Genomic DNA, 13901 nt, shown 5'->3' on the forward strand with positions numbered 1-13901 from the left:
ATTGTCCTCCTCTGCCACCGAGAAAAACTACCAAGACCGGCGAAGACATGTTTGCAAATGAAATGATGACTTAATGAGCACAACACATGCTGAGAGTCACTGCAGTTTAAAGCTGCAATCACTTGCACTCGGAAAGAAGATGAATCTCAGATAAATCAGACTGATTGATTGATTTACCAGCAAGCATACTTTATCGGATATAGTTATCGGATTTAATTTATTTATCGGAGCAATAAAAATGAAGTCATTTTCTCTCATATCGGTCGATAATTTATCGGTCCGATAAATATCGTGCATCCCTAATTTATACTATTCAGTAATTATTTATACTGTATCATGGACACTACAATGTAAAAAAAACATCTTTGTTCATGACAATTGCAGGCTTTCTTATTACTGTGATTGGCAACGTGCAATTTACATGAACAAAGGTTTCGAAGTTGTATGAAAACTGTTAATTGTTAATTAAGGGGTTTAAGGGTCATATGTAAAACACTAGGCCACAGTACTACAACATATAACAATACCTCTTTTGATTGTTTTTGTAAGTCAGTGGCCTCTTTTTTCAGTTTTTCTTTTTCTTTCTCAAGCTCTGCAATTGCTTTATGCAGATCATCAGCCTCTTTTTTGCTCTGCAGCCTCTGTACTTCCAGTTTCTCAACAACAGTATGTTTTCCTGAAGTCTGTTGTTCTGTCTCTAGTAGGCGGGATTTGATTTCATCTGCTTGTTTCTTGAATTTTTTGGCTTCCTCCTCAGCTTTTGATTGAGCATCACTTAGCTGTCCCACTTTGATCTTCAGTTTTTCTGCCTCTGTGGAAATCTCTAATTGCCGCTTGCGTTCAGCCTCTAAGGATTTCTGGAAACCTTCTGTCTCCTGCTCCAGGCGCTCCTGCATCTCCTTTTTGGCCTCCATTAGCTTTTGAGCCGCTACCTGTGCCTGATCTTTCTGTTTCAGGAGCTTTTCAGCTTCGGCCTTTAGTTTTTTTGCCTCCTGAATGGCCTGCTTTTTCTCTTCCAGCATCTTATCAGCCAGTTCCCTCTGTTTTGCAAGATCAGACTCTGCAATTTGTCGTAATCTTGCAGCTTCTTGAGCCTCAATGTTGAGCCGTGCTGCCTCCTCTGCCAATTTTTTCATGTTCTCTGCCTCTTCCTCAAGAAGCTTCTTTGTGTTATCCTTATCTTTCTTCATAAGCTCTTGGTTTTCCTTTTCAATTTTCAGTTTCAGTTTTACTAAGTCCTCCATCTGAATCTTGACTTTAGAGAGCTCATCCTCTACTTGAGCCTTCTGCTTCATAGCATCACTGACCTCTTGTTTAAGTCGCTTCAGTTCGTCATCAAGGATCGATTTCTGTTTGTCTGTCTCATCAAGTTGCACTTTGACCTTCACTAACTCCTCCTCAACCGAAGACTTCTGCTTCAGGGTCTTTTCTGCAAGCTTTTTGTACTTGGCCATTTCAGCATCAGCCTCTTGTTTTTGTTTTAAAGCAGCAGCTTCTGCCTCAGCCCGCCTGGAAGCTTCAGCCTCAGCTTCCTTCCTCAGTTTTTCAGCATCTTCCTGGGCTTTTGCCTGTTTGGCGGCTTCAGCCTCAGCTGCCTGCTTCTGACGCTCTGCTTCCTCTGCTTTCTTCTGCAACAAGGCAGCCTCTTTTTCAGCCTTGTTTTTAGCCTTTTCCGCATCTTGCGCCAGTTTCTTTGCTTTTTCAAACCCTCCCTTGAGTTCATCCTGAGCCATGGTGTCTCTATTTTGCTGGAGAAGAACATCTTGGGCTTTCTGTTCAGCAGCAGAGCACTTTTGTGCAGCCTCTTTTACTAAAATAACCTGTTTCTCAGCTTCTTTCTCTGCAAGCTCCTTCTGCTTTTTGGTATCTTCCGCTAACTTTATAAGACGCTCAACCTCCTCTTGAGCTGCTTTGTGTTGCCTTGCTGCCTGTTCTTCTGCAGCTTGGATTTTTTTTACCTTGGCCTCTGCCTGTTTCCTTTTTTTCTCTTCTTCCAAAGCAAGTTTTCTGAATTTCTCTGCCTCTTCCTCTGCCTTCGCTTTGCTCTTTTGTGTCTCATCTGCAACTCCCTTCAGTTTGTTAAGCTCAAGTTCAAGGTCCCGTTTGCCATTTGAAGCCTTTTCGAAATTGAGTTTGAGAATGTGGATCTCCTCCTCCACCACTTTCCTCTGTTTCAAAGTTTCTTCTACGATTTTCTTTTGCCTGTCGAGCTCAGTGTCTGAGGACTTCTTTAACTGATCAATCTTTTCTTCGATTTCTTGCTTATGCTGTGCCGCTTGATCTTCAAGACCTTTCCTCTGGTAGGCCTCGTCTTCGGCTTTTCTCTTTAGACGGTCATTTTCAGCCTCCTTCTCTTTCAAAGCGATCTCAGCCTCAGTTTTTAGACGGGTCGCTTCATTGATAGCTGCTAACTTTTCTTTCAGGATCTTCTCAGCCTCTGCTCTCTGGCGGGCAGCTTCGTCTTCTGCAATCTGCCTCTGTTTCTTTGCTTCTTCTGCAACTGACCTCAGTTTAGTCGCCTCCTCAGCCAGTTCCTTCATCTTGGTGACCTCAGATTCAAGTAGTTGTTTGCTCTTTTCAGTGGTTGACATTGACTCTTTCTCAGCTTTGGATTTCATCTGCAACAAAACTTCCATCTCCTTCCTAACTTTGACCAGTTCCTCCTCCAGTTCTTTTTTCTGTTTAACAGCAGCATTAACATCATTTTTGAGACGCTGGAGCTCATCATCCAAGACAGTCCTCTGTTGTTCAGCATGCTCAAAATCTGCTCTTAACCGAATAAGCTCTTGCTCTGCTGCAAGCTTCTGTTTAGCCGTTTCTTCAGCCATCTTTCTTTGATTCTCCAGTTCCTTTTCAGCAGTCTCTTTCTGTTTAAGGGCAGCTTCCTCAGCTTTTGCTCTCTTCTTTGCCTCCCGTTTGGCCTCCTCCTTCTGTTTCTCTGCCTCCTCCTGAGCTGCAGTTTTTTTATTGGCCTCCTCCTCTGCCTGGAGCCGGAGCCGGAGAGCTTCATTAGCCTTCTGTCTCCATGTCTCTAGCTCCTTCTCTGCCTGCTCTCTCGCCTTATTTGCTTCGGCTTGCTGCTTTTTGAGATGTTCTGCCTCTTCCTGCAGTTGAATGACCATTACCTGCTCATGTTTGAGTGACTCTTCCAGTTTTGCTGTTAATGTCAATTGTTTACTCTCAAGCTGGGTGGCTGCGGTCTTCTTAGCCACCTCCTCTACCACTTGAATCTGTCGCTGCCTTTCCAGCTCTGCTTGCTTCAGGTGCCTCTCAGCTTCCTCAGCTTGGAGCTTGAACTTCTCGAGATCCTCAAGGGCCTTCTTCTTCTCTTTGGCAGCCTCCTTTTCTGTCTCTGATTTCAGTTTAAGCTCCTCCTCTGCCTTGCGTTTCTTCTGAGTCTCTTCAGCAACTTGTTTCAGAAGCTTCTCTGCCTCGTCCTGCGCTGCCTTTTGAAGCTTGTCAGCATCTGCCGCTTTGGCCCTGAGCTGCTGAAGCTCTGTTTCAGCAGTATTTTTTTGTTTCATCGTCGTCTCCAGCTGAAGCCGGATTATATGGATTTCTTCTTCAATTCTTGTGCGGCTTTGGAGTGCTTCCTCTACTTGTTGAGTCTTAGACTTGATTTCCTGCTCTGAAATGCTTTTGAGCTCCTGAAGCTCTCGCTGGATATTGTTCTTCTGTTTTTCAGCATCAACAGCGACATCCTGTCGTTTGCTGACTTCATCTTTCATCTTTGTCTTCAGCTCATTTGCCTCTTGTTCTGCTTTAACAATAGCCTTTTCCTGAGATTCTGCTAACTTTCTTTGCTTTTCTAGTTCTGCCTGCATTTCGGCCAGCTTTTTCCTATCTTCCTCCTTTAGTCTTTCGGCAGCTTTCTGTATTAGTGGAGGTAAAAAGTCGGGGAAATAGGGACAAAGGTAAGCATTTAAGAGTTAGGTATTACAGACACATGTAAGTACATGTAAATGTAAGTACATGGACAAAGTAACAGGTAGTTAGGCTAAATAGTTATCTAAATTAAAAAACAAAAGTAGTTGCAGAAGATTTATGAAGGATAATATAAAGTCACAATGTATGGTACACAAAATGAGACACAATCACTTGACAAAACACTACAACTGGAATACTGAATGGCATTAATACTGAATGGCATCATGCTAATGAGGTGTTGTTACTGGATATGGTTTTTTTAACTACATAAAAACTTGATGTTGTTCACATATTTAAAATCCTCTCTTGTAATTCTAAACACTGAAGAGTTTTTATTTTTTATTTTAGTATTAACATTTTTTTATATAAAGGTATACAGAAGGTTAACTCTTGAATCAAAGATGCCAAATATGGAAATTTAGCCTTTTAAAATGTTTAATTTTTACTGTAGAGGGTCACTGAAGAAAGAAGTATTTGAAAATGTATATTTAAATATTTTGCACACAACAGAACAGCTTAGTGATGCAGCAAAGGAAGAGTGACACCATAAGGTTCGGGGGGGGGGGGGGGGGGGGGGGGGGACTGGATAAGGATGAACATGCATTTTGTGAACAATTTACCTCTTTAGTGCCCAAACATGACAAACATTCATCATGATAAAGCACTGGCAAGTAGTTTCAAGAAGCAAACAAGAAAATAAAGGTTAGAAAGGAAAATGGAAACAAAAAACAAGAAAACAACTACTGGAAGGGGTGAAGCATACTCGGAGGGAAAATCAACAATCAGAGCACAAAGGAATGATGGATAAGAATGCTGCTTTCTATTTCCAAAAGCAACAGGCAAAATCCAAACAGGAAATTAAACTAGAGAACAAATGTGGCATCCCTGCTACATGTTGCACCATGCATTAACTTTGATTTTCTGGATGATAGAAAATGTTAAGTTTGCTTCAGGCTGATGGATACCTATACTAACTGAGAGCTCACTAATATGGAAGAGATATTAAAAAACCTCCATAATAGTAAACAGATAATGGGAGACATACATAGTGAAAGAAATGGGATGTGCTGCACCAATAGCATTACAATTACTGAATACCTTGGTGAGCACCTCGATCTGATACATTTTTTATTTTCATAACGTTTACCTCTAGCACATGGCCAACAACAGTAAATTCAGTATTGTGTCACTCTTTAATAACTTAATTACAAATGTAACTGTGTCTCATATGGTTTGTACAGTGAAATAAATACATATTTCATATGTCCATACATCAATAAATTGAATTACATGGTTAAGTTAGTGAGTTACAGTAAAATTTGTAAAAATTTGACACTTACCTCCTCATCTTCTAGACGGCGCTGTGTCTCAATAATGAATTTAATATACTGACTCGAAAGAGTCGTCAGCTCACTGTAGCGTGTTCTCAGAGTCACATACTGAAAGATGGTTTTAAAGTTACTTAGCATGTCATATATGAAATACAATCAAGAAATATAACACTTTAAGTTGCACATACAGTATGCTTATTTAATGCATTTATCAGAATGAGATTAAAAAATGGATGGATATCAGATATCAAAGGTACCTCTTGGATGATGTCATCAGATACAGACTCCATTTTGGTCTTCTTCAAAGGAGAAGCGATGGGCTCCACCAGAGCTTTATACGTCACCAGCTGAAGCTCATAATCCTGCATGAGAACATTAATTCAGACTGCTACTCATAAGTCATAAATCACATGCATGCAGTAACATTCACACACACCTTTATGGCATCAATGTATGCTTTAGCATGTTTCTGGCACTCATCCACCTTATCCTTGTTCTTCTCAATCTCCTCAAGCAGTTTCTGGAAAATGGATGGACATGTCGTAAGTAAAAAGATCAACTACTTGATTTTATATATAGGATAAATATTAGAAGATATTCATTATACAAAGCATTGAGAATGATAAATGAATTAAAACTTTGTACATAGATAGATACCTTCTCCTGGTTCAGCTGTTCTTGAAGAGCTTTGCTGCCACTTATAGGCACAGCATGAAGCTTGTCCTGCCTTTGCTTGGCATCTGCTATCCAGCGGATGAGCCAGTCATAGCTCTGTTTGTAGGCCTGCATCTGCCTGCTTTGGAGGTCAAGTTCTCGCTGCCTTAGCTCAATCTGAGCAAACACAGCCTGCCAGCGGTCCTTCAGGTTGCCCACCAGCTGCCTGTAGTGCTCCAGCTCTATGTCCCGCTCACTGTGCAGCTGAGACATCCGGTCGGTCACTGCTGTAGCCCTCTGAAGCTCCTCTTCCAGGCGGTCAAAAGTGTCTTGCTTGCCCTCTGCTTCTGAGCGCAGTTTCTAAGGTCAAGAAAGAAGGTGAGAACATGAACATGTTAGTAAAGTCACTTATCATTCAAGTTCATATAGGTAACTACAAACAATTACTTCATGCATAATTGGGTGTTTGTGTGAGAGACATTGCACCTGGAGCTGTGTTTGGTTGGCCTCAACCTCTTTCTCATTAACAGGAACTTTGTTTACATTACGCAGTTGGTTTTCGCACTTGTTGAGAATGTCTTCAGCTCCTTGTGTGCTGCGGATTACCATGTCAATGGTCTTCAGCCTTTATGGACAAAAAAATAGGATCAGCTTTATTTTATATGGAAAGGTGACTTAGTGTGGAAAATAAAAAAAATGTACTGAATACTTCATCTAAAAATGTTGGGGTCACTATTTTTTTTTTTTACTCCGCAAGGATGCATTAAATTGATCAAAAGTGACAGACTTTTGCATTCTTATAAAAATATCTATTTATATTTCTAAATTTCCATTCATTAAAGAATCCTAAAAAAAGACATCACAAAAATATTAAGCAGCACAATGTTTTTCAACATTGATAATAACAAGAAATGTTTTTGACCACCAAATCAACATATAAGAATGATTTCTGAAAAATCCAGTGACATTGAACAATGGAGTAATGGCTGCTGAAAGTTCAGCTTCAGGATTTTCAGCACAGGAATACATTGCAATTTAAAATACATTAAAATAGAAAACAGCTATTTTAAATTGTAAAATTATTTAATTTTGAGTTTACTGTTTGTTGATCAAATAGATGCAGCCTTGGTAAGCATCATTCAAAAACATTAAAAAAAATCTTACCGATCCCCAACATTTGATTGGAAGTGTATTGTACATTTAAAAAATAAATAAAAAAAAAGGGTAAGACTGAGTCTTACTTGTCGAGATACACGGCGGAGAGACTGTAGACATGCTCCATCTTTTTCTGGGTGATGTCTATTTCTGAGCGCAGGACAGGGGCGGAAGTGGACTGCTGAGATGTGGCCAGCACTGCTTCACTCTTCTCCACCATCTTATCCAGGTCTTTCTTTATACCCTCCAACTCAGCCTGCACCTTCTGTAGAATGAAGTGAGAATACACAAGTATATTAAGGTATGAAATAATATATATGGGGATTATAAACATTTTAATGACTGAAGTCGACATGTGCAGGCTCTTCATTTAAGATGCATTTAAAGGTATTTCTTCATCCAAAACAGTAAATTCAATGGCATCAAGTTCAAAGAGATATAATGTATATTTAATGCAGTGCTTCTGCAGACCTTCTGTTCAGTGGCTCTCTGTGCACAGGCTTTGAGAGGCTCCTTGTCCACCAGCTGTCTGAGGCGGTTCACTGTGCGGCTCTCACAACCCTCTAGTCTCAGTCTCATGTCCTTGATCTGGGTGATGTAACTCTTACACACTGACTCATCCTGTGTCCCTGAATAATTAAAATACTTAGTGTTACAACAAAACTCTCAAACTCTGATCCCAAAATACAATTCAAAATCAAAACAACACATAGACTTCTAGGAATCGCCTCGGTCAAAATATTAGATTTATGTTGTATCTACACTACAGGCACACTACTGTTCAAATGTTCGGGGTCAGTCAGGATTGTTAACATTTTTGAAAGAACTCCAACCAAGGCTTTATTCATTTGATCAAAAATACAGTATAAGCAGTAATACTGTGAAATATTGTTACAATTCAAAGTGACTGTTTCTGATTTTAATATATTTTAAAATTTTATTAATTCATGTGTTTAGTCTTCAGTGTCACACGATCCCTTAGAAATCGGTCTAATAATGCTGCTTTGGTATCCAATAAATAATTTCTTCTTATCTATGGTGAAAACAAATGTTCTGCTTAAAAACAGATGTGCATGCCAAAAATAAATCTGTTTTCATGAAAACTGTGAATCCATTTTTTTCAGGATTATTTGATGAATTAAAAGTTCAAAAGAGTTTATTTGAAGTAAAAACCTTTTATTAAATTTTAATCAATTTAATGCATTCTTTCTGAATAAAAATATTAATTTCTTGACCCCAAACCTTTAAACAATTAATGTATATATTCACATGAAATCAAGCTGACATAGTTAGAAGCATTTGCATTCAAGTGCTTGTGTAGAGAATGTCTCAAGGTTTGAAGTAAAACAGTTCATTTGCACACTTTTAAGTACATACAACGCATTTCAAAATGTCAAATAGTGAGGAAAATCTCTGTAATTTGAAAATGTCATCACACAAGTGAAAAAACTAATTAAAGACATGCTTAGAAACACACTGCGCCATTAGCAACACATTGGGAGTCAAAGGGGAAGAAGGCAGAATGCACAAAGTGCGATGCAAACGATAACATCAAACAAATCTTTTGCAGTTTATTAATAAAGAAATCCACACTGTGATCTTTACCCAGTACTCTTCCCTTTTGGATGAAAACAGGTTCTGAAAAATAAGTCTTGCAGTCATAATGGGAGGTGGCTCTATCCAGAATTTTCAAACTGTGCTGTCATAAAAACATTTAATCCAGCAGAAGAGCAAAGCTCTTGAAATTCCGTAATGCCTTTGTGTTGCATCAAGCATGCTACGCCTTAAAACAGGGTTGTTCCTGGGGCCAAGACGGCTTTGTCTGTGTGCAATCTCTTTCACTTGATGAACAGTGAAAGTGATGGATGGTTTCTATACATCTGAACAAACCCGCCGCCCTAACCTGTCACCTACCTTGTTCAACAGAGCGTAGCAAGTTATCATAGTGTTGAGTGGCTTTGCTGTAACTGTTTTCTGCTTGCAAGCGATCGTCAGCACCGAAGAGCTCAGAATCCTGACTGTCACGCAGGAAGGCCTGATAGTGCTCCTCCATTTTCTTCAGGGTCAGTCGATATTCCTCAACTCTCAAAGTCTTAAACTTCATAAAATTAGAGAACAGAATGTGCCACCTAATTAATATTCATGAGTATATGTATATATGCTTGTCAGATCATTTATATGCCTCTGCATGCAATGAAATAATGCATAATATATACAGTGTTATTTAACACAGGTATTTAAAGTGATGTATGATATAATGGATCAGTTATCAGCCAATATTATTTTATTACTTGATTTGATTTATCATAGCAATCAAAATATATTGGCCGATACTGAATATTGAATTGTGCATGCTCAAATTGAGCTACCATTCAAAAGTGTGGGGTCAGAAAGATTTTCTTAATGTTTTTGAACATATTATGCTCACCAAGGCTACATTAATTTGATCAAAATACAGGAAAAACGGTAATACTGTGAAATATCATGAAAATTCATAACTATTTTCTATTTGAATATATTTTAAAATGTATTTTATAATTCTGATGGCAAAGCTAAATTTTTAGAAACCATTAGTGTCGCATGAACTTTCAAATATCATTCTAATATGCCGGTGCAGAAGAAACATCATATTATCATTATATGGTGAAAACAGTTGTTCTGCTTAATATTTTTTCTTGTTTAATATATAGTTCAACATTAAGTAAATTAATTTTATCTACTATACATTATGATATTGTGAAGTCTATTTTTTTTTTTTTTAAGTATATAATGGCATATAATTTTGCATCAGCCATTTATTGTAATAATTTCCATCATTTCATAAATATTGGTGCATATTAGTTGTAGTATTTTGTACTAAGATTTTGTACTAAGTTTTTGAATACCAAAAAGGGGTGTGTGTGCAATTTACCATGATTAAATTCCAGGAGTTGATAAGCAGGATATCTCGCATGAGGTACTGCCAGGACAGCAGGCTTTTCATATCTACATGCAGCTTTTGGCATAGGACCATCAGCCTCTGCAGACTCGCATCTAACCTGAGGTTCAAAACAGAATTAAAGATAAGGTGGAAAAGCCAAACACTAATCAGAAGGATTCGGTTTATCCAGCAAACATTTGACATGAAACACAACAAAACCACACATCTCGACTCAAAAGTCAAAGACAGAGATAAAAGGAGTATGTGGAATTTGAATGTGCTGCCAACTAAAGCAAGGGAGGTCAAATGAGACTAGACTTGTGCAATCTTATAAAGCTGTACTGTGTTACCCAGAGCTGATGTCCACGGCCTCTTTGTTGGTGGGAGGGATGATAAAACAGATGGACGGAACTGTGGCCTCATTTCCACTGGAGTTTCGCACTTTCCAATTGTACGGTTGGGAGTTGTTCACCAGGACACATTCGACTCCTTTGTGTACTGTGATCTGGGTCAAAAGAATGAAGGATGTTATTCTACAGTGATTAATATGGATTACATTTTTTTCTGTGACTTAATTGCAATTTTATATGGAAATCACACATTCCCATATACACCATTTTTTAAAAGAGGGACTGTGATAAAGGAAGGCAAATAAAAAATGTGGTTGAAAACATTGTATATGAGTCCTCAGTTGTACCCCCAGGATTTATTCAGGTTCTTTTATTACCAATGTACACAACAAAACAAGTGACAGAGTGTTTACCTCCATTTGTTTGAAGTCACAGACAGCCTGAATGGGTAATTTTCCTTTGACAGGGTAAGCTGTGTTCCTTGGCTTTAGCTGGATAATGGTCTTGGCTCTCCGGCTGAGACCCTCCAGGTGTGTCTTGAATTCGTTTAGCTGTTCTTTTTCTTCCTGAAGGCCAGAGAGATAAATTTGTGTGTATATATATATATATATATATATATATATATATATTTTTTTTTTTTTTTTGCATACATTTTAAATGAAATGAAATTAAAAAGGATCTCTTCAAAGGATCTCTAATCTAATGAATGGTCAAATAAATAATCATCCAGCCTTAAATACATTTTGATATTTACTGGGTTGTAAATTCTGAAATCATATTAACACCCACCACTGCATCCTGTAGCAGATCCTCTAATCTCGTGACCGTGATAGAGCGGTCACACACATACTTCTTCTTCATCATGACCTCCATCTTCTTCATCCTGACTTCAGCCTCTTTAACATCTGAGAAGAACTGTAGAACAGAAAAATTGGTAAGGAGATCAAAATAATTCAGCTGAAGTCGGTTTTAATAGAGATGAAGATCTGTTTGTCTGTAACCATGGGTTCTGAACTGTCAACCAGAATCTCTACAAGCACAGAGTTTCATTAAAGTATGTACCTGGAAGTAAGCTGTGTTTTCCTTCAGATGAGTCTCAATGCAGCAGCACAGCTGAAGGATCCAGCTCCACTGAGTCTGAAGAGCTGCAGTGAAAGCCTATAGAAGAACAGGATTACAACCATTAAAACACAGAACTATCTGCTAAAATATACAATCGAGTCAAAAGGTCTACATTAAAACCACACTGAAAATCTTGGATTGAAAATATAATTGAAGCCTGGAAATAGAAAGGACTTAAAAAAAAAATGTAAAACAGAAACTTCTAACTTCGAATATTAAATATTCTGCACAAATAAGTAAAATACTTTTTTGTATTATATTTGTCACCTAAACTCTTTTATTACTAACATTATTTACCTTTTTTTTCAGATCTATAATTATGTTATGTAAGACTCGTTTAATATATAAGACTATAAATTTATAAGACTCATTTACTCTATTAGTTTGCTTTGGACAAACACAAACAATAAATGATTGTAAAATTTTGTACCTCCAAAGTTTTCCTGGCAGGATGGCCTTCTTTTAGCATTTTGTCTCCAGTCATCTGGACGTTGTTCACTCTCTTCTCTCTCTGTTCAAGATCTTGCATCAAACCCTACAAAATAGCACAGGAGCATCAACTATTAATGTCAAATGCAATTAAAATGACAGAGCTATTTTAGTGCAAGTCGAATCATGTTCAGATGTGTTGGTGGTCTTACAGAATAGTTATCTTTCTTGGCGGTCATGTTGGAGTTTCGGTCGCTCCAGTCGTAGTTCACTTCCTCCTCTTCTTTCTCGTTCAGCCACATCAGCTCTTTTGTGGCGGCCACAACAAAAGCATGCAGCTGATCTAAACTCCGCAGCCGTGACTTGGAAGCATTCTGAGGTGGAAAATCAACGAAACTTAACCAACAAACAAATTGGCTAATTCTATTTCACAAGGCTTTGTGTGTTATGAGTTTGTTATGAAGGTATTTTAAGATCCATAATTAAAATTGGGGATCAGTATATATTAGCTCTAAATTTAAGAGCGTACCAGCAGTTTAGCGTACTGAAGGTCCAGCTTGCCCAAGTATTCTCGATAGGCTTCTTTGCTGACTTGAGTCAACTGATTCTGAGAGGAGAGAAAATGATGTTAGTTTTGTGACGTTGCTTTTTTATATGAAAGTGAGGACGGTCTCAGACATTCTCAAATTATATATAGAGTGTAAGATACTATTTGAATTATTAATACTGTTTAAAAAGCATGCATGGTTTATTGAGAACAGTATTATTTGTACTTGAGTGAGTATCCAGGTTGTTTTATACACAGTACAAAGCATATAATATGCAATATATAATTTATTTTAAATATATACATATCATTCAATGCTACTGTTACTCAGTTCACATGCAATTAAATGACCCAATCAGAAGAGAGGTGATTTATTCAAATCTTAAAGATACAGTAACAAAAACTTGTACAAAGATCAGGGAACACAATATTTACTACAAAAGTGTAAAATGTCTCATTTTAAGACTAACTGGATAAAATAATACAGAAATATGTATTAAAACAATGCATTAAATTACCTCATCAGCCCGTGCACGATCAATCTTGCATTTGAATTCCTCGATGGATAGATGAAGGCCACGATGGCTACCGAGCTGAGACTCGACAGAGGGCAGATCTTCGCCCCACTCTGCCCCATCAACGCGTCTCTGGTTCTCCTCCACCCAAGACAGGAGGTCCTGAATGTACTTGAGAGTGACTTCATCAAGCTCAGGTCTTACGCGCTGGGGAGACTGCTGCAATGTTTGCACGTGTGAGATCTGGGTCATGGGTACCTGCGACACCGTCACACCTGACTTCAGACGCAGATTAAACTCACTGCGCAGGTTAACCAGACGCTCATGGAGATGGTACACCCTGAGAGAACAAAGAGCAATTACTGATGCTGTTACGAAGATTCTGTGAGATATCATTTATTATAGATATTATTATTAATTGTTGTTTATGCAGTTTTAATTGCCATTTGATGATAATATTTATTTTAGATATTATTACAGATACATTTTAATTGCTATTTAATACATATTTTCTGCAAAGCAGCTTGCTTAGATATTATTATGAAGCAGCTTTACAGAAAATAGTGCCTTACAAATCAAGGCAAGAAAAAAATCATTTGGAAAAGTTTAACGTTTACATTTTTTTTTACATTTTCAGGTGACTGGTACAATTAAAGTTTTCATAATTTTAAAAAGTTGCAAATGAATGATTAAATGAATAAATAGTAAAGCATTCATATTACAGTTTAGTTCTAGTTCTCATCGAATTTCTTAACAGTATAAAGTAAAATATAGCTGCGAGCAGCGATGACGGGCCCAAGCCGTCAGCATATGCCACCCCGGTGGCATCGATAAAACGGTGCCCAGCGAGCACAAGCATCACAGTAACCCTCTGGCAGTTTGGTTTTAAGGGATACGGCAATTAAAGGGTTAATCCAAACCATCAACTCTGTGAAACACACACACACAGAA

General features: G+C 38.0%; 1 protein-coding gene across 5 annotated transcripts in view; it reads right to left on the reverse strand.

Annotated features, from left to right (window-relative positions):
- LOC306847529 (plectin-like) overlaps positions 1-13901 on the reverse strand; it is a gene marked incomplete at its 5' end in the record, with an annotated part of 107594 nt that overhangs the window by 11646 nt on the left and 82047 nt on the right. For 4 of the 5 annotated variants that reach the window (XM_079381499.1, XM_079381502.1, XM_079381500.1 and 1 more), the window contains 18 exons: positions 528-3872; positions 5268-5366; positions 5516-5620; positions 5695-5778; positions 5916-6272; positions 6399-6537; positions 7154-7332; positions 7539-7696; positions 8982-9165; positions 9979-10105; positions 10338-10492; positions 10751-10903; positions 11127-11252; positions 11400-11495; positions 11890-11994; positions 12101-12262; positions 12418-12495; positions 12954-13290. In XM_079381499.1, the coding sequence (XP_079237625.1) occupies positions 528-3872; positions 5268-5366; positions 5516-5620; positions 5695-5778; positions 5916-6272; positions 6399-6537; positions 7154-7332; positions 7539-7696; positions 8982-9165; positions 9979-10105; positions 10338-10492; positions 10751-10903; positions 11127-11252; positions 11400-11495; positions 11890-11994; positions 12101-12262; positions 12418-12495; positions 12954-13290 (5989 nt within the window). Of the gene's footprint in view, positions 1-527; positions 3873-5267; positions 5367-5515; positions 5621-5694; positions 5779-5915; positions 6273-6398; positions 6538-7153; positions 7333-7538; positions 7697-8672; positions 8706-8981; positions 9166-9978; positions 10106-10337; positions 10493-10750; positions 10904-11126; positions 11253-11399; positions 11496-11889; positions 11995-12100; positions 12263-12417; positions 12496-12953; positions 13291-13901 lie in introns of all 5 variants that reach the window. The other variant, XM_079381498.1, reaches the window with a different exon arrangement.

The sequence above is a fragment of the Barbus barbus genome (assembly GCF_936440315.1).
Source record: "Barbus barbus genome assembly, chromosome: 27".
NCBI classification, from domain to species: domain Eukaryota; kingdom Metazoa; phylum Chordata; class Actinopteri; order Cypriniformes; family Cyprinidae; genus Barbus; species Barbus barbus.